Here is a 25,739-nt window from a genome sequence, read left to right as displayed (position 1 = left end):
TTGCTATGTGAGAATGTTAGTTATTATGTTCTCAATGCCCCTTGCATTGTATGAGTTGTGTGGACGCGTTTGCTAGTTCTAGTGCTATCCCTTTGTACATTGTGGCTGTGTCTGACAAAAGTTAACAATAAATAATGGTATTAGGAATACATTCGCCTCCTGCGTGAACTGTGCATAGCTGAATAGACTGTATTTTAACGCCGGTCATATGGTGGTACTTGGAGAGCCAGCTACATTCTCAGGTGGTACTTGGTGTAAAAAGTTTGAGAACCACTGTACTACATAATATGAAACAAACATACAGTCCTGATGTGCACTATAGTGTACATTAATCAATTCATGTTTTTCCTCTGAAAATAAATATGTTTAAACTCTGACAACTCTCTCAAAATGCTTCTTAGATGTTTACTTACTAAAAATATCAAAAAATATTAAATATTAATATCATGATTATCTTTATTTTTTCAGTGCAATGTGCCTTTTGTGTTGGCAGCCATTTTGAAAAGACAAAAAAAGGCAAGTTTGCATGTCCATACCCCAACATACATGATATCATTGAAAAGCTACGGTTGTCCTCTGTAAGGAACGTCGGGTCTCAGTAAATAGAGTGACATGTATAGTATTAGAGGAATCAAGCTAAACCTAATGTGCACTACTGTGTACAAAAATGAATTGGGTCTCAGGAGGAGGATATCACATTCACACTGATTTGTGATCGAGTTTACAACTGCAATTAGTACGTAGGCTGTCGTTTTCTTTTTTTTGCGGATTTCACTGCAAGGGCTCATAATCATTAGGACATTATTTCACATACATCAAACAAGCCTCACCAAAGAATATTTCGAGCGATATTTGACTATAATCCTGGCTTGGCATGACTGTTCCCTGTTGTACCTTGCATTGCTGCTCAACGTGTCCCCTCCTTTTCGTAGGGAAGCTGCTTGAAGATGAGGAGCCTGACTGACCTGGGGCCAGAGCTCTGAGTAGGGTCCAGCTGCAGCGTCGGAGAATCCTCTCAAGGGGCAAGCCTGTGGCAGCCACGAACCTACTTTCTATAGAAGCAGCTCGGCTTCTATAGAAACAGGTGCGCTGTTTTAAGTGAGCGTGTGTTATTGGATTGATTGGTTGATTGATTGATTGAACAAATTATTAATGTCCGCCTAGTTTCGAACTGGTTATGCTTAGGCCCTCTTTCGAAGTCGGTTATGCTTAGAGTTTATCTTTAGAGCAGGGCGATAGACCACCAGCCCTGATTCCAAACTCTAAGTCTAAGCATAACCGACTTCGAAAGAGGGCCTAAGCATAACCAGTTCGAAACAAGGCGGACATTAATAAAATTGTCAATCAATCAATCCAATAACACACGCTCACTTAAAACAGCGCACATCCGAGCTGCTTCTAATAGAAAGTGGTTCGTGGCTGCCACATGCTTGCCCAGTGAGAGGATTCTCCGATGCTGCAGCTGGACCCTATTGAGAGCTCTCTCCTCCTCACGTGGTCCTTCTGTTTACCACAGGGGTCCCTGGGAAGCGGTGCTCATGGTAACCAACGTAAACATTTTTCACCCGCCTCTCTTCGATCGACAGCACTGGAGTACCTAACATCTAACATCTAACACCAACATGGCCTTTTGTGGGGACCAATATTATGAAAAGATACACTCTATTCAACAAAGCATGCATGAAAGGTAAGCTTCAAGCCAGTTTCTTAATCGGCACAAGGCCTCTTTAGAGACCGCGAGCTCGAGTTGTTCTCTCCCCTGCCTGATGACAGTCGTGCTGCCGGCTGTCGTTGCTGTTGTTGCACAAAGCTAGCTTAGCTAGCACAGGCAGGCAGCTCTAACTAGTCTCGGGGAATATCTGTCGTTAGCAAACAGCAGTAAGTAACGTCACTTGTAACGTCAGCTACTGTAACGTTTGTGTTTTGCCACCTGGCAATGTTGCGGGCTTGCGGCGGGCTGAAGCAGGGACGACAACAGGCATCATGTAGCCCGGAGGGAGCTAACACGTTAGCGGTTTAGCTCTACACAGAAATACCACAGCAACAACGTAACGTTAGCAGTATTTATATTTGTAACATGTAACGTTATATGAAGTAGAGTAATGTTAGCTAACGTTAACGTTATATGATCAAACCTCTAAATCTGAGCGGACGGAACCATTCAATACAATTGACGTATATTATTTCTATAATATTGCAATATAATTTATTATAGCCTACTAACTATACAGCCCAGTTTCAGTGTGTGGATAATGGACAAGTGACAAGTCTCCCCTGAACAGCAGAGAGATGTCGCTCGTGCTGATGATGTTATCAAGACAAATCCTGGAGCTGCTCCATTGACAGTGAATAGTGGAACAACTCACAGGACACTACTCAATTCACTATGAATAGAAAATGGGGGACCCTGATGTAAACAAGACAAACGTCTTTCTCTGGTCTGCATCCCCTTAACAATTGTGTGTATTGAGCTGTACTGTATTGTACCCATTCTGCAATCTGTTAAATAAAGTATTCATTCATTCATTCATTCATTCATTCATTCATTCATTCATTCATTCATTCAGCCCACAAAGTTGGTTTGGACCAACTCCAAAAAGTGTCACTTGATGACATTCAGGTATTGACTATATAGTATATATAATTAGGCCTGTCCAAGATCAATGTTCTTTTTTAAGGTGCATTTTTACTTTAAAACCATAAAAGCTTTTTTGTCGCTAGCCACTACACTGCTTCTATCCTCTGTTATGATGACAACCCCTCTCTGACTTTCCCTGTAGGGAGAAAATCAGGCTGGAGTTGGAAAGGGAGCTGTTTGCTTATTCCAGATCTGATAAAAGGATGTAAGTCTGTTTGGCCACCCAGCGCCTCTTTACAGAAGAGTTGTCTTGGTCTTTATTGTTGTCGTTCCACTTCCACACAAACATTACTATCATGCACACTTTTCCACAGTGATGGCAGCAGGGCCAGTTTTACTTGACACTAATGAGGAACTATACACTAAAATATGTTGATTAATCATTAGTTGCTCAAGTCTCAGACCTGATGTCTCAGTGCAGAGAAGTCCCTCCAGAAAGCCTTCTGCTTGGCTCATCAGTGACGTTCAGTGAAGTAACTCCATCTGTGTGACTCTCAAATCCCAATTTTCTACCTGCTTACCTATAATGCTAAATGTTACATCAGTTGAATATTTTACCTCCTTGTTAACATATAGTTCCTCATTAGCCAGACAGTCAGTGTACATCTGTTCTTAACCTCTTATCAAGCGGGCAGAAAAGTGGCAATTTTTTACCTTTTAAAGGAAAACTCCAACATTTTGGGAAATTAGCTTATTTGCCATAGACCCTGGAGTTAGACAAGAAGATACATACCTTTTTCTTCTCTGTGCATGCAGTAGGAGTAGGAAGACGTTGGGAACTAGGCTAATGGAGGAACCTACTTCCAGTGACTGACGCTAAGCTAGGATAACGGTGCGCGTCTTCCTACTCCTACTGCAGCACAGAGAAGAAAAACGTATGTATCTTAACACTCCAACATTTTGGGAACCCTGGAGTTAGACAAGAAGATGCATACCTTTTTCTTCTCTGTGCATGCAGTAGGAGTAGGAAGACGTTTGGAACTAGGCTAATGGAGGAACCTACTTCCAGTGACTGACGCTAAGCTAGGCTAACGGTGCATGTCTTCCTACTCCTACTGCATGCACAGAGAAGAAAAAGGGTATGTATCTTCTTGTCTAACTCCAGGGTAGATGCAAAATAAGCTAATTTCCCAAAATGTTGGAGTTTTCCTTTAACTTGAGGACTGCATACTTTTTTTGCAAACCAAAACAGCATACTTTATACTTATAGCACATGCATGAGCCTTGTCTCTTTTGAAAGATGACATTCTGAAGTTTCTGATTCCTGAAAGAAAATTCACTTTTAGTGCTAACGTAATAGAGTAACATAGGTCTGAACTTGAGTTGTAGAAAAACTTGTTACTCAAGTTTTTCTGTAGTAGTAGTTAGTAGTCCCGAGGTAATATTTCCCCAGAAGGTGGAATGGCTTACAAATCCAGACGGAGCCATAGCCTGAAGCATGTAGTACATATCCAAATTTCATAAAGATCCATTCAGAAATGAGTGATTAGGAGTGATTTTGGTAAACTGTGTACAAAGAAAAACTCAGTTTTCTCATAGACTTCAATTTATTTGGCTTCCTGTTAAAGAATTTAGTTGTTCACCTAGATCCCTGATTCACACATCCCCACATGCGGTATCATTGGAAGCCACACTCATTGGCTACAATGATCCACAATCATTTTCGAGATCGGATCTAGATTGACGGAACTACTGCAGCCTGAGTCGGGAGTGGTATTTTGCGCAATACCGTGTACTTTGCACAAACCTCAAATACCAGCATGTAACTCGAGAACCGCTGAACGGTTCGACAGGCAACAAATAAGTCTTCAATTCGATATATATATATTGTATTACAAAATATGCACACCCGAGCCACTAGGGGTCGCCAAAGTGCCGGTGGGCAAATCGTCCTAAAAACGTCCCACATATGGGCTGTCGCAGGCTAAGAGATTCTGCCTTGCCTGGTTCCTAGGTACTTAAACATTATATATAGTATAGTAGTATATATATATTTATTCTTAACGTATATATATATATATATATATATATATATATATATATATATATATATATATATATATATATATATATATATATATATAATATATACATATCCACCTGTCTGTATATACATGCACATAACCATTTAACATATCTAGATACTATATTTATATCTACTGTATATCCCTTACCTACTCTTACTAGTTACACTACTGGCCAGTATGACTACGACCATACTGTCCTATACCCGTATCACTGTGCATATTGGTATTACAACTCTGTACATACACCCAGTAGTACTCATTTATATATTTTATACCCAGTTTAATCACCTGTACATTGTATATTACTATTGCACTTTACTGTTACATTTGCACTCTGGTTGGATGCCAAACTTTTTTGTTGTTGTACTGTACTTGTGCTGTATAATGACAATACATTTGAATCTAATCTAATGTAATATAATTATTGCCCTAAAGTAAGTGTTACCAAAAGCAAGACCTCAAGAGCAACAACTCATGTTGTATACAGAGAATGCAGTCTCTGCTCCTTTAGTTGGAAGGGTTATGAATTAGCTGTAAATGTAGCCATGTGTGAACTTGAAATATGTTTATTCTATGATAATATGGCAGTGGTAGGTGTGCCGTATGAAATTATTTTGAGCTTGCTACTTCTTTGCACGTAACCAGAATATTTTCATTGTGCCTGGGAGCATGTGCGTTTTAAACAGTGAGGCTTATGCTTTATATGAGATGTGAAAGCACGATTTGTAGGGGAGATATTGCACTGCAACCTTTTCTTTTGAAAAGTCTAGCCCTTATTTTATGACAATGCCTTTTTAGATAATGGTTCTTTTAAATAATAGTTCTCTCCACCGCCCTCAGCTCCCAGATAAAGTGTGCCAAACTGCGCGATTATCTCCGGGAACTCAGCGAGAGGGAAACACAAGCGAAAATGAGAAATCTTGAGCTTCTGAGAGACGTGGAGTGCGTGGAAATGAGTATGAAGGGACATTGTCTCGACTGCGGCCCCCTGCATCAACACAAGGTACCGACACGCTGACTCTCTCATCTCTCAACTCCTCGCTTTGGGTTTGCTTCCATCAGTCAGAGTTTTTTTTATCAGAGGTCATTCAACTGTGAATAAGCTATGACAAGCTCAAGATCTTGATCTCTGTTCATTATTTATTTATAGAACCGGTTTTGTTCACTATGATGAGTAATGAGGATTTTTGCTAAAGTTTCAGATTTATCAAACCTAATTATTCAACCATTCATTCATGCATTTCTATTTTTATTTGTATTTGTTCACACAGACACAAGTGTATCGTTATGGGTGACACAACATTGTAGACCGGAGCTGCTGTTGTAATTACCGACTATATAGCCTAAATGAAGCATGTTTACACTGGATTGCCTTAGTATCATGCTCTAATTGTCACACACTGTCAGGATATTTACTAGCAATTGCTTGATGTGACAATGGTAAACACTCAAAACACTGCAATTTATCACAGCAAGCAAATGAGCAAGGGAGAGAACAATGAGGCAGTCAGATTATCACTTAAAACTCAACAACAGTGCTTGACAGCTTAATATCAAATTAACAAAATTGGTTAATTATGACTCTCTGAATTAATTGCCCAATATTGAGACTCTCAAGTGCTCCAGAGGTTCAGTCCCCTCCCCCCAAGCAGTTGCTTTGTTTTGTCTCCACGCTTTATGGTTCATACATGTTTTTTTGCACATTGTTTGTCCTGTTTTTAAAATTTTATTTATTTTGTCTCCCAACGTGTGACATCACCAGAATTCTTTAATGTATATGACATGTTGACATTTGTGTTAGGCTACACTGAAATGGCATCAGGTCCCAAGAGTAGAATGGAGGGCACACACACACACACACACACACACACACACACACACACACACACACACACACACACACACACACACACACACACACACACACACACACACACACACACACACACACACACACACACACACACACACACACACACACACACACACACACACACACACACACACACACACACACACACACACACCTCATCATCATCAACCGTGGTCACTAGAGGCGAGTATGGCTGTCCTCTCTGTTGGGTTGTCTGCTTGTGGGTCTTCAGATGGCTGTAGAGGCAGATCCGCGAGTGCAGTGTGGGCAGGAGAGTGATGGTGGTTGGTGATGGTTGAGCCTCTCTCTGCGGCACGGCGGAGTTACATTTCATGACGTGCAGCTCCTTCTAGGGGTGGGAGAAAAAAATCGATTCACTTAAGTATCGTGCTATATATATATATATATATATATATATATATATATATAATATATATATATATATATATATATTTCTTTGTTTTTGCCCCCAATAAATAGAAGACTGTTGATTTGTGAATGCTGGTATTTTGTTTGTGTTTGTTAAAATATAGATAACCAGCTATATTTTGTACATAAATTCAACATAACAAGAATTTAACATGGTCCAGTGTTAAAATAAGTGAACAAAAATTGCAATAGATCCTAATCGAATCAAATCGCAATACTTGTAGAATCGCAATACTAAAAGAATCGCAATACATTTTGAATCGGCACTCAAGTATCGTGATAGTATCGAATTGGGAGATAAGCGTATCGTCCCGGCCCTTGCTCCCTCCTGCACAGATTTCTTCCAGGCTGGACAAATGGGAGAAATTCCAGTCAAATATTCTGTATTTATTGAGCTCAAAAACAATTGATAGGCTATAAAGAATGACATCATCATGGCATGTAGATTCATGGCTTATACAATGACATCTCATTTCATTTCAAAGCTTTATTTCACCTCGTAAGACACTGAGGTCACCTACTGTAGGAGAGTAATCACATCCTCCTCCCTGGAGATTCTTGACAGTATCTCGTAAGCAGAAGGTCTCTTTTACTTCCTCTTCAGAGTCTAAAGTAGGGACATAGGCACTCACAACCTTTGCTATCTGGTTGTTGGCAAGCACCAGTCGGATGGTCATGAGACACTTTCTGCCTTGTTCCAAGAGCCCAGCAACTGGATCTAGCACATCTCGGCTCATGATAGGGGCTTCCGGATATCACGATCATGCCCCCGTCGCCTAAAGACTTAATCCAGGATGTTAGGGTGGATTCCGTTTTATGTGAGTAACTTTGTTTCATGTGGAGAGAATAGTGAGACAGCCGCCACACAGACAGAGCTGGGTCAGGATCCAGTGAATCCAGTGGCATCTAGTCGAAGACGACCAGGGGCTCGTTTCAGCTGCAGGCTTCATCAGTCTTCCCAGCCATTGTGATGCCCCCCTGAAGTCAGCCATCATCCTCCGCCCCTTCACCATTAAGATCTTGGTTGTGATGCTCCCCTGAAGTCAGCCATCATCCTCTGCCTGTTCACCATTAAGATCTTGGTTGTGATGCTCCCCTGAAGTCAGCCATCATCCTCTGCCTGTTCACCATTAAGATCTTGGTTGTGATGCTCCCCTGAAGTCATCCATCATCCTCTGCCTGTTCACCATTAACACATTTTTAAGCTTTTCTGCTGTAATTCTAAAAACACTAGTTATAGGCCCTGAAGCATATGATAGATTATCGATTGGCGTTTCTTTCCTATACACGCTATATTAAAAAATGTAAATGTATATGATCGGTATACATTATGCTTCATCATGCGTGAAGGAAAGGGGGGGGGGGTCGTTTATAATTCCTTGATTGTCAGTAATGGCTTTATTTAGTATGGGTTGATATATTGATCAGACTGATTGCAAACAAAGAAATGGACAATCGGGCTGAAAGTAACGTTAGTGTCCTCTTACCGTTCGCCGATGAGACTGGAGGAAAAAGATCCCAATTATTTGACGTTGATCTGCTAGATCCATTTCCGGTTTGTATGACGCAATAAACACAGAAATCATATCAATTATTGCGTTTAGAAAGTGATCCAAATGCACTCGAGTGTGTATATTGATCCACGCCACAATATATCTCTGGCGGAGGAATTTCCTAGATGCACTGATCGCCACTTCCGGTTTGGCGTGAGTGTAACTCGCCCGACCATCCACCAGGCGGCGGTATTGAGGCGTTGCAATATCAGAACAGGGTCCGCCTGCGATCCGGAGGGAGGCTGGATGAATTATGAATGCCATGGCGAAAAAATGAAATATTGATCCCAAACACGTGATACGCCGTTGTTGGCGTTCAACGCATGGCGGGCAATAACGATTTACGCCGTTTATGGCTCACAATGTGTTAAGATCTTGGTTGTGATGCCCCCTGAAGTCAGCCATCATCCTCTGCCTGTTCACCATTAAGATCTTGGTTGTGATGCTCCCCTGAAGTCAGTCGTCATCCTCTGCCTGTTCACCATTAAGATCTTGGTTGTGATGCTCCCTTAAAGTCAGCCATCATCCTCTGCCTGTTCACCATTAAGATCTTGGTTGTGATGCTCCCCTGAAGTCAGCCATCATCCTCTGCCTGTTCACCATTAAGATCTTGGTTGTGATGCTCCCTTAAAGTCAGCCATCATCCTCTGCCTGTTCCTCCATTGAGGTCTTGGTTGTGATGTCAGGGACCCCCCCCCAAACCTTACCACCATGGGTGACCCTACCGGGAGCATAGCTCCAGACGTCATTGCTCTCAGGATGTCAGGACCACACAAGCTTCTCCACCATGACAACGTGACAATCCACGGAGAAGACACACACACACACACATACTCTCACACATACACCAATATCATAATTTTAGTCTAATCATCACAATCATTTGTATCTTCACTGTTCTCTATATTGCTCGCTGGATAATCAGTGTGAATAGATAACATGAGCGGGCCAATTAGCAATTGTGATGAACAAAAAGATGTCCTTCTTTGTGTGTAAATTGGTATTGTTTTGAAGACAAGGACGGGGATGTTGGAGTTATTTCCAGTGCCCTTAAATGTGCCATTAGACTGTTTAATTGGAGTTGGGATTAGGGCGAGTCAGTATGGCTTGTCAGATAATGGATGAAGTAGCGTTGGCAGCCAGTGTGGAGGAGATTCACCAGGGAATATATACTGACTGACTCACTCTACTCCACCCCCCGCCCCACCCCCCACGTCTGGCCACTTTGAATTTTCACCAGACCTCCGTGTCTAAATGTGTTTGCAGATCATGTTTAACACACAGAATTATAGACCAAATCCCCAATGTTTGCACATGTCTACTAGTATCTGTCATATTACCTGGGATATGTCAATTAGCCAAATCCTACTATGTTCCTAACTAAGTTCTAAGGTTACTAATGAAATAGTTTGTACTAAATAGCAACTACTGTAGGTTTATGTGATTTCTGTTTTGTCTCTTATATAAGCGTTATTTAAGTGTCTTTGAGCACCTGGAAAAGCGCTATATAAAATAAATGTATTATTATTATTATTATTATTATTATTATTATTATAACCTTATAACCTTATTATAACATATTTTCGTTGTCAAAAGAAACTGAAAAGGATTTATTTTTTCTCCTGTGATATTTTATAGGCTGAGTGCTTGAATATAATTTCCAGATGCATGGCATCAAGGACAAAGAGAGAAGAAGAAGAGCTTGGGGCGCATAAGGTGCACGTTAATGTGTGCATCTTGAAATTGCTAATGAATAGTAATAATAGTGAAGTCAAGGCCATAATATTTCTTGCTTGCTGTGCTAATACATAATTTGCTCTTGTCACTCAAGAGGACAAATAGTGTGTATCATTGGATGAAATCTTTTTTTCCATTTAATTTCATTAATAGTCACAGTTTTCCCCCTCTTCTGTTGTGGCCTCTTTTAGGTATGCGGTAGTGGTTGTGTCTAGTAACGCCATTCATATCGTTTAACTAAGTAGCATCATCTTGGATCAAATGTAGGCTTTCGGGGGTTTGTATATTATTGTCCGATTTGTCTTTTTGTTGAAAGACCGAACAAAGTAGGTTGCATGCTTCTCGCTGGGTTGAATCCTCCCCCCTTTTCTTTTGCAATTCCTACAAGGATAATGCAAATCTCCATTCTATCAAACCGTGTCTCAGGTTTGTAACAACAACAAAAGAAAAGTACACATTATACGGGGTGAATCCGTGGAGGAGTCTACATTTAAACTGTGTATCTGTAACGGCGCAGGTGTATTATAATCCCAGCCGGTGCATCTGTACAAGCCGTGTTAGTTCAAGCCCATAGCCGCTTCTACCTTCACTTAAAGCAGTTAAAGCTCTTTTAGATGAAATGTCTAAGACGTCTCATAATAACGTGGAGCATGCTGTCTAGAGCAGTCACTTGTAACTGTGTGTGCGCCCCCCCCCCCCCGCCCTCAGCCTGGTGATATTGTAATGAGCAAAATGGTACCGTCACTCCATTATGCATACAAGCCATTGGCTGGCAGTGTGCATGTCCCTCAGGCTGCAGCATTCATTAAGGGGAGCTTACCGGGCTGAAAGCTGGAGACAGATGATAACGGGATATGATTTTCATATTTAATACATTCCTTGGAAGAGCACACGCGTGCCGCAGATTGATAGAAGAATCAATTGCTACTTTAGTGAAACACTTTCTACTTTGCCCTGCAGCTACCGATGGAATCACTCAGCCAAGAAATTAACTTTTCCTCTTTTTTACCTACTTTGTGGATCTGCTGGGCAGGCTGCATGGTTTACAGTGAATGCTATTAAGCAGCTAACTGTTTGGTATTTAAGACGCTTATCAGAAAAGAAACAGAAGCCATGCTTTTTGTTATTATGTTTGGATTTTTTTTTCTTTTTTCTTTTTTTTTTGTGTGCTGCTGTTCCCCTCCCCCTCACCCACCCCACCCTCGATGACATTGCAGACATGAATCACAACTTGCGTTAAGGATTTCTAATACGATTAAAAAGTTAAAACATTGATCCTGAAAACATTCTTCCGTGAGATGGTTTTGAAGAGAATTCTGAACTTGGCCCAAATAAACTACTGTAGGCCTATGCCACGTTTAAAAATGGAAGTGAAGAAAAAGAAGAGTTTTATACACTTGAGTTCGATGTGTTTAGCGAGATGAGCAAATTTTTTAGCTTGGATATGATATGAATAGTTTAATATTTCAGGAGAATCAAAAAGAAAAAGGAACACAATGTGAATTCTTGACTAGCTTAGAAAATAGCATATCTTAAATTTGTTCCTTTTTGGGGGGCGGCCTAGCAGTGGGCGTCCAAGGCCATGTGAGATGATTTCAACATCTCCCTGGCTTATTTGTAAAGATGATTTCACCATCTCCCTGGCTTATTTGTAAAGATGATTTCACCATCTCCCTGGCTTATTTATAAAGATGATTTCACCATCTCCCTGGCTTATTTATAAAGATGATTTCACCATCTCCCTGGCTTATTTGTAAAGATGATTTCACCATCTCCCTGGCTTATTTAAGGAGATGATTTCACCATCTCCCTGGCTTATTTATAAAGATGATTTCACCATCTCCCTGGCTTATTTATAAAGATGATTTCACCATCTCCCTGGCTTATTTGTAAAGATGATCCGCAGCGTTAGGGGATAAGACGGGGACCGCAACGAGGCGATTCCCAGTGGCCTTTTTGGGCTTTCATTTACATTTACATTTACATTTTGTCATTTAGCTGACGCTTTTATCCAAAGCGACTTACAAGTTTTGTACAACAAGACAGCAGGAAGGGTACAACTCTATCAGCTGAGTAACAATGTTCATCAAAGTGTTTAGTGCATTTGAGCACAATGTTGTAGTAACGTCTCCCAGCCGCTCCTGAAGTACAAAATGCACACAGTATCCCAGAGGAGTCGTAGGGTTTGTTGGGACAGTGGAACATTGTATTTGAATTTATGTCTTTCATTATTTATATTCTTTTGCAGGCCGATGTTTCACACAGGCGTCTCCAGGACGAGTCCCGTCCTCTCCAGCGACCTCCGCCGGCACTCTTCACGGCCTGCCAGACCGCTGGAGAGTCTGCGGCTGAAGATACGGCCACGAGTGTACACTCACGCCCAGCGGCGCATCGGCCGCTCCATCGCCAGCGCACGCACTCCCCCGAACACCCGCCAAGTGGCCTTTTGAAAGTTTATTTATCAGATGACATTTCGGGCTCAAACGGTTCCCCCGACGGCTGCAATTTGAGTGACAAACATGAAAGGGCGGCGGTGGCGACATCCGTCCGTGTCTCGGCAGCTGTGGCCCACAGCGTGTCTCGTAGAGGTGATGATGGCGATGATGATGATGATGATGATGATGCTGATGATGAACACGCGCCTTCACCTCCGCTGACCTTGACGAGCCCAGAGAGGAAAGCTTCCTCCCCCAGCAGGGACTCTCCTGCGGACACTCACTCCAGAGAGGCTGTCCATCAGCAGCAGCCCACAGAGGAGGACGCGGGGAGACGTCCGAGATGTTCAACGCCCCAAACTGAATTGGAAAGAGATTCTCGAGATGTGGCAGGTTTGTTATTCCTCTCACGTTATTGTGTAGTACTGTTTTATATATATTTTTTCGCCTCTTTAGTGGCACAAGGTTTCCACACTGTTTTTTGTCATTGTATTGTTTTCGCAAATTGGTAATTGACCTATCTCAAACCATTTGTTGAGTCATACTAGACAAAGCCATCAAGGGCATACTGTTGAACACCGTCTAAAATCTAAGAAATGAAGGTCTGGAAAAGGTAATGGTAACATAACTACTACCATATCCTGTCTGTTTTCAGGGGGAAGTGAGAGCATTAGCCTGTCTAGCTCCAAGCTGTCAGTGAGCAGCGAGAGTGAACTTTCCGTGTCTCTGACGGATTCTGAACTGGAGGAGGAGGAGGAGGAGGAGCCAGCTAAGGGCGTGGCCCGCCGAGACTCCACATCCCCCACCGCTACCAGAGGGGCGACTGAGAGGAGCGCCCCCCCTGGCGGGAGTGACAGCCACAGTCTGTGCAGTCGAGAATCCTCCTTCCACTCACAAGAGTCCAAAAGCAAAGTCCAAGTTGAGAGAGACTCCCTATCTCCTGAAGCCCTGTCAGAGAGGTAAGTGGTCAGCCAGGAGATAAAAGAACGATGTTCGCTGTGAATTCTTTCTGCAGTCTTTAATTCAGTGAAGAGACGCAGAGATTGCCACATTTTCTTTTTTCAGCCAGTTTTCTATGCAGTGAATTGAGCAGAAAGGAGCATGAGAATAGCAGCTATAGCGCAGCGGCAGGGGATGTTCCTGAGTGGCCGCGCTAAACCAGGCAGGCCGTCGATAACGAGGGGAGCGGGTGTAGACGCCGGGGCAGTCCTCGCCCGCCATTGCATCTGCAGGCTGACAGAGAGGATTGCGGGAGTCACGCTCCGTGCCACCCCGCTCGGCACAGCAGCGGTGGTGGCAGCAGCGGTGCACCTTGTAGGGAGAGAGAGCTCAGGACCCGTGACCCACAATATTGCCATAATCCAAGATAATGCCGTAACGGAGCAATTTTCCGCTTGACAGACCTCGGGAAGCCCCCAGTGGAGGAGGAAATGTGTGGCGCCCATAGAGTGTTCTGGAGGGCGGGCATGTGGACAGCACTCACAGACACAAATCCTTAGCATGATGACGGCCTCCGAGCTGAAGGATCGTTTTGGATGGGGTGAGAGCTAGGGGAAAGCCAACGGGGATATCTGTGACCACAACCGTAGGCGTTATTCCCACCACGACAACAACCACAACAACAACAAAGTCTTCCAAACATGGCCTCTTCAGCTATTGAAAATAAAAAAATAAAGGTTTATTTTGTACGTTACCCACTAGGGCCGGATTACATTTATTTTTTTAATATATTCCTGATTCGAATAACCCGATATTGATTCATAAAATCCCAGATCGATCTTAAAAATATAAAATAATAATAATAACAACATATATATGTATATATGCTATATTGTGTTGACTGTCGTAGTGTGTTGGTCATGTTAAATATTTAAGTTAATTAATGTAACTGCTTTGTGGTCAATTCATAATGTAAACATTCATATTTTTAATAATGCACCAGGTTAGAGGGTTCCTTGTACAATTTACAGCATTCGAGAATCACCCTTTATATCCAAGCAAAATTGCTATTGTAACTGAAATAGCCCTGACCGAATCAGGAATCCAATTCAAATTGTGACCTTGTGAATGAGAAATCGTATCAATTCGGGGAGTCAGTGGTCAGTGGTGATACCACGTTTCTATGCGAGGCTCTGCTCTATGCTATTTCATAACGCGGTATTTCTTTTACTATGCACTTTTTCGCAAAACGTTGTTGTTCTTTTAGTTGTTTTTCTTACTTAAATCATAACAATGTCATCATCATTCTGAACATCACCAAGGGTCACGTAATTTATTTCAAAAACTGGGTCGTTTGCTTTGCGTCTGTAAAAGCAGGGGTTTCAGAGGACGGAGTCAGGGAGCGGGGGGGGGGGGGGGGGTGCAGTGTGGAGAATAATTTTTCCTCCTCAAGATTGAAGAATGCTTGTTTGTGTGCACAACGGCGCTTTTGTGTGGTCTACTCTCCCGTTGTAGTGTGACCTCAAGAGGAGCTGCAGTTAGCCTGTGCTGAGGAGAGACGGCGGTGGGGGCCGCCGCGGAGCTCATTGTTAACACGCGGGGCTAGAAAACCAAACGCTTTGATGTCGAGCTCCGAGAGCATCCAGTCTCCGCCGCTTTCTCTTTCTTTTCCTCTCCTCTCTCTCTCTCTCTCTCTCTCTCTCTCTCTCTCTCTCTCTCTCTCTCTCTCTCTCTCTCTCTCTCTCTCTCTCTCTCTCTCTCTCTCTCACTCTCTCACACACACAGTGTCAAGGTTAGAGTTTATATTGCTCTTTCCATTCAGCTCACAGGCAGGAAAAACAAGCCTAGGCAATTCATTACATTACCCCATTATATTCCTTCTCCGGCGCGGCCAGGGTGGGTGAGTGTGTAAGACTGAAATATCCCCCAGGTTTCTTCAAGGCTCATCATAATGGCCTTTCAAATATGTTAGTCCTGACCTGCAGCATGTCTGCTGTACCGGCTGCAGGATGAGGCCATATATTGTTTTACAAAAAAATATGTATATATTATAATAATAATAATAATAATAATAATAATAATAATAATAATAATAATAATAATAATAATAATAATAATAATAATAATAATAATAATAATAATAATAATAATAATAATAATAATAATAATAATAATAATAATAATAATAATAAAAAATAAAATCGTTTTATCCTATACTATTAGTGTGCATTATGCATCTGCTAATACTTAATTAATTATGTCTTTGAAATAGATCTGTATTGTTTGCTAACTATGCCCCTGTGTTTTGCTGCTTTGTAAAAAACATCCTACAGTTCTTTAACTGGCTTAATTGTGTAGACTATGGAATAGTTACATGGCTGTTAAATGGTAATAGCGTGTTGCGGACAGTGTTGTCCTTCTGCATACGGATGCAGTGGACCTCTTGAAATCTACCCGCTTATAAAAGACACCAGAGATGTGTTGTTCAGCATGGAAAATAAACAATTACTATATATAGAATTACTAATAATTTTTTTTTACAAAAAAACATAGTTGACCAAGATCCTAATGACTGATTAGACGACGAATTGACAAAGAGGGGAAGTTGTAGCTGTGATTCTTTAACGTATCGCACGCTGACATACATCAGTAGTAGCCCACATAGCCTGCTCTTGGTGGCCCTTATAAATACAGGGCTATTACACTCGGTTAGATTTTCCCATTCCTTTGTGTTATATCTTCTGCCCACGTGTGTCTGTGTGGTGAGATTCTCCCCTGACACCAATCGCTCAGCGGTGAGATTGTTCCATGTGGTAAATCACCCCGGAGATGCCGGCATTCACCAGGGTAGAGTAATATCACTGCAGAGAGGCCGACCTCTTTCTCCCGGCCAACAATACACTCCTGATGATGTCGAGATGCAGACGCACACACACAACGGCAGCACCTAAAGTGAGGTTGGAGACCTCAGCCGCGGAACCTGGCAACAACACACAGAGAGAGAGAGAGAGAGAGAGAGAGAGAGAGAGAGAGAGAGAGAGAGAGAGAGGGAGAGAGAGGGAGGGAGAGAGAGAGAGAGAGAGAGGTCTGCCAGTAGCACACAACAAATTAACTTTTTCCCTCTCTAAAGGTCTCCTTTTCAAGAGCATTGACAGATAAAGTGGAGAGAGAGAGAAGAAGAAGATGATGACTATTTCAAGGCCCTGGTGCTGACGATAGGGAGAGAGAAGAAGAAGAGAGAAAAAAGACTGGGCTCTTTTTTTTGCCCATCATGCTACTTCAGCCATATTGAAGAGGACGTGCCACCGCTGGATTGAGCACTACAGAATGCCATGGATATAATTTGAGCTGCCAGCTTAATCAGGATGTTCCCAGGAAACAACCTGCAAAAAAAGAGAAGGAGCGATTGTTTGCTGACCCCTGACCCCGGAGCCCATTACAGATTGTCATAAATTCTTTTTTGGCCCCTTTTATGTAGGGGGGCTGGAGGGGGGTCTCTCGGCTTGGGGTTTCTGGGAAAATTCAATGAGGGCCACCCAGAGCTTAATGCGCAAGAAAGAGATGGATTCCCAATATCCACATGCGTCAGGCATCCATCTCTCATTTTGCAGCTGCACACATGGCCAGATTAAAGTGGAAATCTTGCACCAAAAACTAGAGTTTCTTTTTTTCCTCTTCTTTTCTTCTTCTTTTTGTTCGAATGTGGGCTTTGACTTCATTTTTTTTTATTTATTTTTTATTTTACGTTATACTTCTTGCAGCAGGCAAACTCAAGTTTTTATACCTTTTATAACAACCCGCTTTATTATGGAACTTGTGTCTATACAACTTTGTCATTCATTCAACATCAATAGGTTTTAGTTGAATAGTCAAAGGCCTGAACTGTGTCCCTGCTCTTAATGACCGCAATCCACCCACTGTCAAGGACATCACCTGGAGGCACAAGAACACAGGCAGGAGTTTCTATCAAACAGATTGATTGAAAACTGTATAGATTGCAGAATGGGTACAATACTACAGTACGGCCCAATACACACAATTGTTAAGGGAATGCAGACCAGAGAAAGACTTTCGTCTTGTTTACATCAGGGTCCCCCATTTTCAATTCATCATGACATTTATCATTTATGACATACACAATATACAGATATATATCAAGACATTTATGACATACACGACATATAGATATACAGTACTGTTACATCCAGACATTTATGACATACAAGATATACAAATATACAGTACTGTTTAAGAGACAGAGATCCTAAAAGAAAATATATACATTCGAGGGGGAAGAAACTGTACATTAGAGGGGGTTGGGTGGGTGGATGGGGGGGGGGCTTTGGACATTTACCAGGGCCAGTTTCTAATTGCAGCCTCCCGTAGTTGCTCTTTGAGGGCGGTTTTGAAGGTGGGTAGGGATTCACATTATTTTACGGCTGTGGGTTATGTCAGTCTTTTCATACGGAGCAGAAGCATGGACACTGAATGAAGAGGCAAAGAGGATGATAGACTATTTTGAAATGTGGACGCTGAGGAAGATGCTGAAGATAACATGGAAGGATAAGATCAAGAATGAGGAGGTACTGAGAAGAGCGGATATGCAAGGAGGACAGCTGCTGGAGAGGTTGAAAAAGAGAAAGATGGAGTTGTGCGGGCGTGTTCTGAGAGGATCCAGCGGGGAGATGTTCAAGAAGGTGGTGATGGGGAAGGTGGATGGAAAGAGAGGATGTGGAAGACCAAGAAGAGGCTGGGTAGACGACGTCTGTGATTGGAGCGGAGTGAGAGGCGGAGTCACGGAGTTGGAGAGAAGAAGTGGGGACAGAGTGGGTTGGAGAGTGATAGGCAACCTTCGGAACGAAGAAGCCACCTAATGATGATGATGGGTAGGGCGTTCCACATTGTTGTGGCATAATTGTGAAATGTGTTTAGTCCCTTGTTTGAGCCGAATCTGGGTTGAACATGATTTGTGGAACTCACTCTGGTGTCGTGGTTGTGGAATTCACTGACCTTTGGGATGTACATGGGTATCTTAGTGGTGTAGTGTATCTTGTAGACCAGGCCCATTGCAAGTTGCTGTACTCTGTCGTCTACTCTAAGCCATCCTAGGATGTCAAAATGGGCAGGGGTGAGGTGGGTTCTAGGAGTAAGGTCAAGCAGTAGTCTGACCAGTTTGTTTTGTGATGTTTTTAGTGCCTTTGAGGTGCTTTGGTACCATGAGGTCATTTTGATTACAGCCTTCTTATTCTTATTCTTATTCGTCTTCTTATTATTCTGCTTTATTATTCTTATTATTCTGCTTTATTATTCTTATTATTCTGCTTTATTATTCTTATTCTTCTTTATTATTTTTATTCTTCTTTATTATTATTCTTCTTTCTTGTTCTTTTTCTTCTGCTTCATTCTTTCTTCTGCTTCTTTATTATTATAAATATTATTTTAAAAATATAAATGTAATTCCCTTTCAGCTGTTTACTGGGTAATGCTGTGTTCTTTCAGACTCTCCCCCGAAGGACTCTTTCATCTGTTTGGGAGCATCGAAGAACGCATCTGTGGCAAACACACAGATGTCTACCGGGATTCCTCGGTTGGTAGAAGAGAATGCCAGGAGATTTATCAGGTGCGCCATCGTTTCTTTCTTAGAATCTTTTTAAACGTTGTGTTTCTGTAGCAGAGTCCATGGATCCAGAGGATAATGTCTTGCCCTGCCGCCAAGTGCTCTCACTTTAGATGAAGTGTCATCACTCAGCATAGACAACACACACATGCACACACACACACACACACACACACACACACACACACACACACACACACACACACACACACACACACACACACACACACACACACACACACACTCTCGTGCATCTCCCCACATTCCAAGGGCTTTTCAAACCCACTGGATTGTTATAGTAACCACCCTTTGCTCCTGAATTATTGGTCTTGGCGATTGGGAGCGTTTTGTGGGACTGGCTGGATTTTTAAGAGGCTTTTATTATATTTCATAGCAAGATTAATTTACGATTGAGGCTCTCGCTGCAGCAACGTATTGACGGATAAACTGCAAGGAGAATGTTTCACACTCTTCATGAGCCCAATTATATACTTATCCTCCAAGAGGGCAGACATGAACGTTGTAGATGATGCCTTTACCACCCCCAGCTGTACCCCATCTGTACCACCCCAGCTGTACCCCATCTGTACCACCCCCAGCTGTACCCCATCTGTACCACCCCCAGCTGTACCACCCCCATGCTGTACCCCATCTGTACCACCCCCAGCTGTACCACCCCCAGCTGTACCCCATCTGTCCCACCCCCAGCTGTACCCCATGCTGTACCCCATCTGTCCCACCCCCTGCTGTACCACCCCCAGCTGTACCCCATCTGTACCACCCCCAGCTGTACCCCATCTGTACCACCCCCAGCTGTACCCCATCTGTACCACCCCCAGCTGTACCCCATCTGTCCCACCCCCAGCTGTACCCCATCTGTACCACCCCCAGCTGTACCCCCATCTGTACCACCCCCCAGCTGTACCCCATCTGTACCACCCCCAGCTGTACCCCATCTATACCACCCCCAGCTGTACCCCATCTGTCCCCACCCCCAGCTGTACCCCATCTGTCCCACCCCCAGCTGTACCCCATCTGTACCACCCCCAGCTGTACCCCATCTGTCCCCACCCCCAGCTGTACCCCATCTGTACCACCCCCAGCTGTATCACTCCTATGTTTTACCCTGGCTGTGAGTGTGTGTGCAATCATGTGCTATGTGTGCGTGTGTGCAATCGTATGTGCTTATGTGTGCGTGTGTGCAATCGTATGTGCTATGTGTGGGCGTGTGTGCAATCGTATGTGCTATGTGTGTGTGTGCGTGCAATCGTATGTGCTATGTGTGCGTGTGTGCAATCGTATGTGCTATGTGTGTGTGTGCGTGCAATCGTATGTGCTATGTGTGTGTGTGTGTGTGTGCAATCGTATGTGCTATGTGTGTGTGTGTGCAATCTTATGTGCTATGTGCTCCATGGCAATAGCTGACTGCTCTCTGCATATTGGGCAGCCTTTGTAACGGCAGAGCGGGCTTGAATGACGAGGACCTTGAAGCGTGTGGAGCGGTCGTCCTTCAGGAGCTCCAGAGGTTGTCATGGAGCACAAGCAGAGGCTGCCTGCTGCCACAGGAGCTGGTTAGTGCCCACCGGGCCATCAACACCGGGCCTGAGGACATAAGGTATGGCTCTGTCTGTCTCTCTCTCCCCTTCTCTCTCTCCCTTCTCTCTCTCTCCCCTCTCTCTCTCTCTCCTCTCTCTCTCTCTCTCTCTCCCCTCTATCTCCCTTCTCTCTCTCTCCCTCTCTCTCCCTCTCTCCATTCTCTCTCTCTCTCTCTCTCTCTCTCTCTCTCTCTCTCTCTCCCTCCCTATCCCTCTCTCTCATCTCTCTCTCCCTTCTCTCCTTCTCTCTCTCTGCCTTTTGGAGTGTTTTTTATTGTTTTATTTCTTTTCAGTGATTTCCATGGTGTGGAATGATATATATATATAAATCATCTTTGATCAGAGAGAGAGGATAGAAGTACTTCTCAATTCAGCACCACAGATCGCTCACAATAGACATTTAGGTAGTAAAAAAGGGAGGGAGAAAGAGAGAGGGAGAGAGAGAGAAATTGAAAGAAAAAGAGAATTGTGCGTGCGCGCGCGCGTGTGTGGACGACATGTTCAGCTCCCGCTGCTCCAGTAATAAATGTGCTCGATAATGTTGTAATTCCAAGATATCATTGTTTTAAAAGTGTCAGGGTTCAATAGGCCTTTATCTCCTTTTTTCTTTTCATACGGAACGTGAAGCGATTTTAAAGATGAATTCCACTGTTCAGACCAAGCGTGGACTCCCGCCTGTGCATTTCTCATACAGTTCGACTGGACACACCCACTAACACGTGGTGCGCTGCCATTCCATACAGTCTCCCTCATCCACAAACGTAAAGGTCATCGTTCCCGTCACCTTTGGCGGTAGCACTGCAAGGGGTGAATGTCACGGGCAAATTAAAAACCACTATCTGTGACATCCAGTCCTTTTGATAATGAGTAGTCATACTCCTGCACTAAATCCATGCTCCGCTTCACCACCTTATTGATTTGAGACCGAGACCTTTACTGCGTGATGCTCCCAGGCCATAGAAACACATCTAGACATGTCAGCTCCCAGGCCATAGAAACACATCTAGACATGTCAGCTCCCAGGCCATAGAAACTCATCTGTCATTTAAAGCCCCCCCTCCTCTTCACATGCCCAGGTGCCTATTGGCTGTTTTGACGTTTTGTCCAGCTTTTCAACTTGTAGTGTGGAGACTCATCTTTGTCCATCCACGTTCATTTAGGATCTGTGTCTAGTCTACTATGCAGGGATGATGTGGTGAAGTGCTTACTATGCAGGGATGATGTGGTGAAGTGCTTACTATGCAGCCATGCAGGGATGATGTGGTGAAGTGCTTACTATGCAGCCATGCAGGGATGATGTGGTGAAGTGCTTACTATGCAGCCATGCAGGGATGATGTGGTGAAGTGCTTACTATGCAGCCATGCAGGGATGATGTGGTGAAGTGCTTACTATGCAGGGATGATGTGGTGAAGTGCTTACTATGCAGGGATGATGTGGTGAAGTGCTTACTATGCAGGGATGATGTGGTGAAGTGCTTACTATGCAGGGATGATGTGGTGAAGTGCTTACTATGCAGGGATGATGTGGTGAAGTGGTCTACTATGCAGGGATGATATGCTGAAGTGTCTACTATGCATAATAAACGTATAACATTATTACTTTTGTTTTATATTTTAAAGCACTGTTGGACAATATTAGCCTAATAGGGTACTTCATACAATGGCAGATTATACACTTCAATTCACAGCTATCTCAATTTCCATAGAACCCATCGTTCTCTAAGGAACCATTACACAATTTGTTTACAGATCTCTTACTGTGGTATATCCAGTGAGAAAACTCCCCCTCTCTCTCTCTCTCTCTCTCTCTCTCTCTCCTCTCTCTCTCTCTCTCTCTCTCTCTCCTCTCTCCTCTCTCTCTCTCTCTCTCTCTCTCTCTCTCTCTCTCTCTCTCTCTCTGTGTCTCCCCTCATGGTGCTCAATGTGTCGTCGTCCCGCCACACACACACCACAGCTCCAGCCTCCCCCCTGATGCTGTTCGGCTGTGGGATCGCTGGTTCAAGCACGCCCTTCTGCTCAAGGAGCTGCACGTCCTCAGCACTGAGCGCCTGGTCCAGCTGTTCACCCCACTGCTGCTGGAGCGCCGTGCTGCTGCCTACAGCCACCAGGTAGAGACACACACACACACACACACACACACACACACACACACACACACACACACACACACACACACACACACACACACACACACACACACACATGCTACAACACACACACACACCACACACACAGGCTACACACACACACACAGGCTACACACACACACACACATGCACACACACACAGGCTACACACACACACACACAGGCCACACACACACACAGGCTACGCACACACACACAGGCATACACAAGCAACGGTGCTTTTACAAGGGCTGATCAAATTGTCCTGTTTTAAACACAGTCCAAAAAATCTTAATTCAAGATGGTGCTGTTTTATGCTGAAGAGGGTTATGGATTGTACTCAGGACTCTCTTCTCGTCTGTTGTTTGAATCCTGGCCCCGGCCGCCCGCTCATCAGATTACGCCGCGCACGTTGACCCCGGACCAAAGGGAAACCCTGACCCGCGCGCTAATCGCAAATAACAGCCTCGGCGCCCGGGGCCGCTTTCATCCTGTGGCTCATTCTTCCGAAAAGACACGGCCCCTTTTAATTCGTTATTAGCTGAAGTAGTAATGGCCGTGGCCCGGGCCCGATGCGAACGAGGCGGCCATTTAGACCTTCTTCACAGCGGCGGCGGGAGTCTTTGAAACGTCCCCTCACTCATTGACCTCGCGGTGAAGCACGGCCAATTAAACCGGAGCGGGAAATTACAGTTGAAATGTTTCACAACGGCCCACTGACGACGCTAGCTGTAACCTATCTTCTCACCCTCTCTCCCTACTGTAACCTATCTTCCCACCCTCTCTCCCTACTGTAACCTATCTTCTCACCCTCTCTCCCTACTGTAACCTATCTTCTCACCCTCTCTCCCTACTGTAAACCTATCTTCCCACCCTCTCTCCCTACTGTAACCTATCTTCTCACCCTCTCTCCCTGCTGTAACCTATCTTCCCACCCTCTCTCTCTCTACTGTAACCTCTCTACTGTAACCTATCTTCCCACCCTCTCTCTCTACTGTAACCTATCTTCCCACCCTCTCTCTCTACTGTAACCTATCTTCCCACCCTCTCTCCCTGCTGTAACCTATCTTCCCACCCTCTCTCCCTACTGTAACCTATCTTCTCACCCTCTCTCTACTGTAACCCATCTTCTCACCCTCTCTCCCTACTGTAACCTATCTTCTCACCCTCTCTCTCCCTACCGTAACCTATCTTCCCACCCTCTCTCCCTACTGTAACCCATCTTCCCACCCTCTCTCTCTCTACTGTAACCTATCTTCTCACCCTCTCTCTCTACTGTAACCTATCTTTCTCACCCTCTCTCCCTACTGTAACCTATCTTCTCACCCTCTCTCCCTACTGTAACCTATCTTCCCACCCCTCTCTCCCTACTGTAACCTATCTTCCCACCCCTCTCTCTCCCTACTGTAACCTATCTTCCCACCCTCTCTCTCCCTACTGTAACCTATCTTCCCACCCTCTCTCTACTGTAACCTATCTTCCCACCCTCTCTCCCTACTGTAACCCATCTTCCCACCCTCTCTCTCTCTACTGTAACCTATCTTCTCACCCTCTCTCCCTACTGTAACCTATCTTCTCACCCTCTCTCCCTACTGTAACCTATCTTCTCACCCTCTCTCCCTACTGTAACCTATCTTCCCACCCTCTCTCCCTACTGTAACCTATCTTCCCACCCTCTCTCCCTACTGTAACCTATCTTCCCACCCTCTCTCCCTACTGTAACCTATCTTCCCACCCTCTCTCCCTACTGTAACCTATCTTCCCACCCTCTCTCCCTACTGTAACCTATCTTCCCACCCTCTCTCCCTACTGTAATCTATCTTCCCACCCTCTCTCTCTACTGTAACCTATCTTCTCACCCTCTCTCCCTACTGTAACCTATCTTCCCACCCTCTCTCCCCACTGTAACCTATCTTCCCACCCTCTCTCCCTACTGGTAACCTATCTTCCCACCCTCTCTCCCTACTGTAACCTATCTTCCCACCCTCCTCTCCCTACTGTAACCTATCTTCCCACCCTCTCTCCCTACTCGTAACCTATCTTCCCACCCTCTCTCCCTACTGTAACCTATCTTCCCCACCCTCTCTCCCTACTGTAACCTATCTTCCCACCCTCTCTCCCTACTGTAACCTATCTTCCCAACCCCTCTCTCCCTACTGTAACCTATCTTCCCACCCTCTCTCCCCACTGTAACCTATCTTCCCACCCTCTCTCCCTACTGTAACCTATCTTCCCACCATCTCTCCCTACTGTAACCTATCTCCCCCACCCCTCTCTCCCTACCGTAAACCTATCTTCCCACCCTCTCTCCCTACCGTAACCTATCTTCTCACCCTCTCTCTCTACTGTAACCTATCTTCCCACCCTCTCTCTCTACTGTAACCTATCTTCCCACCCTCTCTCTCTACTGTAACCTATCTTCTCACCCTCTCTCTCTCTACTGTAACCTATCTTCTCACCCTCTCTCTCTACTGTAAACCTATCTTCCCACCCTCTCTCTCTACTGTAACCTATCTTCCCACCCTCTCTCTCTCTACTGTAACCTATCTTCTCACCCTCTCTCTCTCTACTGTAACCTATCTTCCCACCCTCTCTCCTACTCTAAACCTATCTTTTCACCCTCTCTCCCTACTGTAAACCTATCTTCCCACCCTCTCTCCCCTACTGTAACCTAGTATCTGGCATCCCCCTATTCCGTCCTGTTGCCACGTTCAATGAGAACGAAACTAAATAATCGCAAAGGACATCCCGTCTATATCTGCCGTTTGAC

At 44.1% G+C, this 25,739-nt stretch overlaps 1 protein-coding gene across 1 annotated transcript in view; it reads left to right on the top strand.

The window, feature by feature from the left end:
- Nucleotides 1-1,547: 1,547 nt before the first annotated feature.
- The window catches only part of kiz (kizuna centrosomal protein), a 55,633-nt gene continuing 31,441 nt past the window's right edge, over nt 1,548-25,739 (top strand). Inside the window, exons 1-8 of the mRNA XM_084311133.1 lie at nt 1,548-1,687; nt 2,781-2,843; nt 5,506-5,668; nt 12,506-13,085; nt 13,348-13,651; nt 19,131-19,251; nt 20,670-20,863; nt 22,798-22,951. Coding sequence (XP_084167259.1) covers nt 1,623-1,687; nt 2,781-2,843; nt 5,506-5,668; nt 12,506-13,085; nt 13,348-13,651; nt 19,131-19,251; nt 20,670-20,863; nt 22,798-22,951 — 1,644 coding nt within the window. The 5' untranslated portion in view covers nt 1,548-1,622. The remainder of the gene's footprint in view (nt 1,688-2,780; nt 2,844-5,505; nt 5,669-12,505; nt 13,086-13,347; nt 13,652-19,130; nt 19,252-20,669; nt 20,864-22,797; nt 22,952-25,739) is intronic.

Source organism: Notolepis coatsorum (genome assembly GCF_963971535.1).
Source record: "Notolepis coatsorum genome assembly, chromosome: 3".
Lineage (NCBI taxonomy): Eukaryota > Metazoa > Chordata > Actinopteri > Aulopiformes > Paralepididae > Notolepis > Notolepis coatsorum.
Note: the sequence above shows the minus strand (reverse complement) of the source record. Positions and strands in the feature narration are given on the sequence as shown.